The sequence below is a fragment of the Manacus vitellinus genome, unplaced genomic scaffold, assembly GCF_001715985.3.
Source record: "Manacus vitellinus isolate BGI_N305 unplaced genomic scaffold, ASM171598v3 scaffold_110_pilon, whole genome shotgun sequence".
Taxonomy (NCBI): domain Eukaryota; kingdom Metazoa; phylum Chordata; class Aves; order Passeriformes; family Pipridae; genus Manacus; species Manacus vitellinus.
In genome coordinates, this window is record NW_021938845.1 from 692,815 (window position 1) to 696,524 (window position 3,710).

Sequence of the window (3,710 nt, forward strand, 5' to 3'; positions counted from 1 at the left end):
CCTGAATCGCCAGGTGGAGCAGATCCCAGTGCTGAGGGGTCCCATGGATCCCTGACCCCATTCCCAGGGATCCCCCTGCATTCCCAGGGAGCTCCTTTTCCCCTTTTCCCTGCTTTTTCCCCCCACAGTCAGGTCAGGATCGAGGCCCTGAAGTGGCACTGTTTTTTCCCCATTTTCCCATGTTTTTCCCTCAGAAGTAGGACTGGATCAAGGCCCTGAATTGCCAGGTGGAGCAGATCCCCCGTGCTGAGGGGTCCCATGGATCCCTGACCCCATTCCCAGGGATCCCCCTGTGTTCCCAGAGAGCCCCTTTTCCCATTTTCCCATTTCCCCCCCACAATCAGGTCGGGATCGAGGCCCTGAAGCAGCACTAGTTCCATGTCTGGAAGCTGGAGATGAATCCCTGAGGATCCCAGGGCAGGGTCCCAGTTCCCCTGACATTCCCAGGGCTCCCTGACCCCATTTTTCCCACTTTCCCCCCTTCAGAGCTCATCCCATCAGTTCCTCCGCTGTTCCCACTTCACCACATTCCCCAAGGCCTCCCTGGCTGCCCCCTCCAAAGCCTATCCCAAAAAACAAGCAGCTCCAATCCCCCCCATCCCGGTGTGTGTGGGATCTCACCGAGGAGTCCGTGGGCAGGTCCGTGTCCCACTTGCGTCCCTTGAAGTCTCCTCCTCCGTTCCATCGGAAGGAGCTCATGCAGCCGCCCTGGGAAAGCTCTGGAAGCAACATTTGGGTGGTTTTTTGGGATTCAAGGAGGATAAAAGCAGGTCTCAGGCCGGTTTGAAAGGTTTAAGGAACATTTCTGGTGCATAAACAGGGATAGTTCAACCCATGGAAAGGCTGGGAGGGGATTGGGGCAGGGAGGGAAAATCACAGGGTGAGTTTTAGCTGTGAGGGGGTTTAATCCAGGATTTTTTAATCCAGGATTTTTTAATCTAGCACATTTTGGTCCAGCATTTTTTAATCCAGGATTTTTTAGTCCAGCACTTTTTAGTCCAGCATTTTTTAATCCAGGATTTTTTAGTCCAGCACTTTTTAGTCCAGCACTTTTTAGTCCAGCATTTTTTAATCCAGGATTTTTTAATCCAGCACTTTTTAGTCCAGCACTTTTTAGTCCAGCACTTTTTAGTCCAGCATTTTTTAATCCAGGATTTTTTTAGTCCAGCACTTTTTAGTCCAGCACTTTTTAGTCCAGGACTTGACATCCTGAGCATGGAGGAAATCATGGAATCATGGAATGACCTGGGTTGGAAGGGGCCTTAAAGATCACCCAGTTCCAACCCCCTGCCATGGGCACTTCCACTGAGTGGGACATTTCCAAGAGGTGGGTGTGGAAGTGTTTGGGATGAGGACAGCACGTCCCTCTGAGCCTTTCCACCAGGGATTCCTGGTGTGGGATGAAGGCAGCACATCCCTCTGAGCCTTTAAAGCCACCAGGGATTCCTGGTCTGGGGGGATATCCAGGCTGGAATTTTTTGGGATGAGGACAGCACGTCCCTCTGATCATTTCCACCAGGTATTCCTGGTTTGGGATGAGGACACCACGTCCCTCTGAGCCTTTCCACCAGATATTCCTGATCTGGGGGAAGATCCAGGCTGGAAGTGGATCCACTTCCAAGATCTGGAAGTGCTTGGGATGAGGACAGCACGTCCCTCTGAGCCTTTAAAGCCACCAGGGATTCCTGGTTTGGGAGGAGATCCAGGTTGGAAGTTTTTGGGATGAGGACAGCACGTACCTCTGATCCTCTCCACAAGCTATTCCTGGTCTGAGGGGAGATCCAGGCTGGAAGGGTTTGGGATGAGGACACCACATCCCTCTGAGCCTTTAAAGCCACCAGGGATTCCTGGTCTGGGGGGAGATCCAGGCTGGAAGTGTTTGGGATGAGGACACCACGTCCCTCTGAGCCTTTAAAGCCACCAAGGATTCCTGGTTTGGGGGGGATCCAGGCTGGAATTTTTTGGGATGAGGCCAGCACATACCTCTGATCATATCCACCAGATATTCCTGATCTGGGGGAAGATCCAGGCTGGAATTTTTTGGGATGAGGCCAGCACATACCTCTGATCATATCCACCAGGTATTCCTGGTCTGGGGGGAGAACCAGGCTGGAATTTTTTGGGATGAGGCCAGCACATACCTCTGATCTTCTCCACCAGATATTCCTGATCTGGGGGAAGATCCAGGCTGGAATTTTTTGGGATGAGGCCAGCACGTATCTCTGATTCTTTCCACAAGCTATTCCTGGTTTGGGGGGGGATCCAGGCTGGAATTTTTTGGGATGAGGCCAGCACATACCTCTGATCCTCTCCACCAGGTATTCCTGGTTTGGGGTGAGATCCAGGTACTGCACCAGGGCGTTGAGGGTGGGGATGAGAGGAGCTTTCACCAGGGCTGCCTGCTTCAGGCTGCTGATGCTGGCCTCTGGAATACAGGGACACCGGGATCACCAGGGAGCTCCTGGAATGTCCTGGGATCACCTGGGATCAGACACCACCCTCCCACACCTGTTTAGTCCCAACCAAGTCTCCTCTCCATCAGAATTTAAAAGCTGCAAGGAACCAACAGGAATTAGGAGCAGAAAAGAGGGAATGAGAGCGGCGTCCTGGTTTTCCAGAGATGAAGCTCCATAAGGAACACCCCAAAAAATGGGAATTTCATGGGAATTGCACCACATCAAGTGCAGCTCTTGGCTAAGGAGGTGCAAATTTGAAGGAACAGAAGCAGCTCCTTCAAGCTGTGGCTTCAGAAACAAAACTCCATCGGGATCTAAAAATACAGATTTTTGGGAAAGCAGCGGATTTGGAGGAATAATTTGGAAAAGGACACAGGAGTGGAGACAGGGAGACTTCAAAGGGACACACTGAGGGTTTGCAGCACATTTCCCTTTGAAATGCCTTCTGACATTAACAGGCAGTAATTGATGATCACTGGAGTGAATTTATAACATTATATTTATAATTATATTCTAGTTCCTGTATTTCACATATTTAGATTTGAAATGTATTTCTATATTTCATACATTTAGATATGAAATGTATTTCTATATTTCATACATTTAGATATGAAATGCATTTCTATATTCCATATATTTAGATATGAAATGCATTTCTATATTCCATATATTTAGATATGAAATGCATTTCTATATTTCATATATTTGTATATGAAATACATGTCTATATTTTATATATTTAGACGTGAAATGCATTTCTATATTTCATATATTTGTACATGAAATACATTTCTATATTTTATATATTTAGACATGAAATACATTTCTATATTTCATATATTTAGATATTAAATGCATTTCTATATTTACTACATTTACATATGAAATGCATTTAGATATTTCATACAATTACATACGAGATGCATCTATATATTTAATGTAATTACATATGAAATGCATCTATTTCATGTATTTATATGTTCATATCTTTATATATGAAATAGATTTATATATTAAATACATGTATATATTTAATACATGTATATATTTCATGCATTTATATATTTAATACATGTATATATTTCATGCATGTATATATTTCATGCATGTATATATTTCATGCATTTATATATTTCATGCATGTATATATTTCATGCATGTATATATTTCATACGGGTATATATTTAATACATGTATATATTTCATGCATTTATATATTTAATACATGTATATATTTAATACATGTATATATTT

The 3,710-nt window shown here is 44.6% G+C and overlaps 1 protein-coding gene across 1 annotated transcript in view; it reads right to left on the bottom strand.

The window, feature by feature from the left end:
• TMEM209 (transmembrane protein 209) overlaps nucleotides 1-3,710 on the bottom strand; it is a 22,675-nt gene that overhangs the window by 8,089 nt on the left and 10,876 nt on the right. Inside the window, exons 8-9 of the mRNA XM_029965620.1 lie at nucleotides 2,300-2,425; nucleotides 520-719 (exon numbers count right to left, since the gene is read on the bottom strand). Coding sequence (XP_029821480.1) covers nucleotides 520-719; nucleotides 2,300-2,425 — 326 coding nt within the window. The remainder of the gene's footprint in view (nucleotides 1-519; nucleotides 720-2,299; nucleotides 2,426-3,710) is intronic.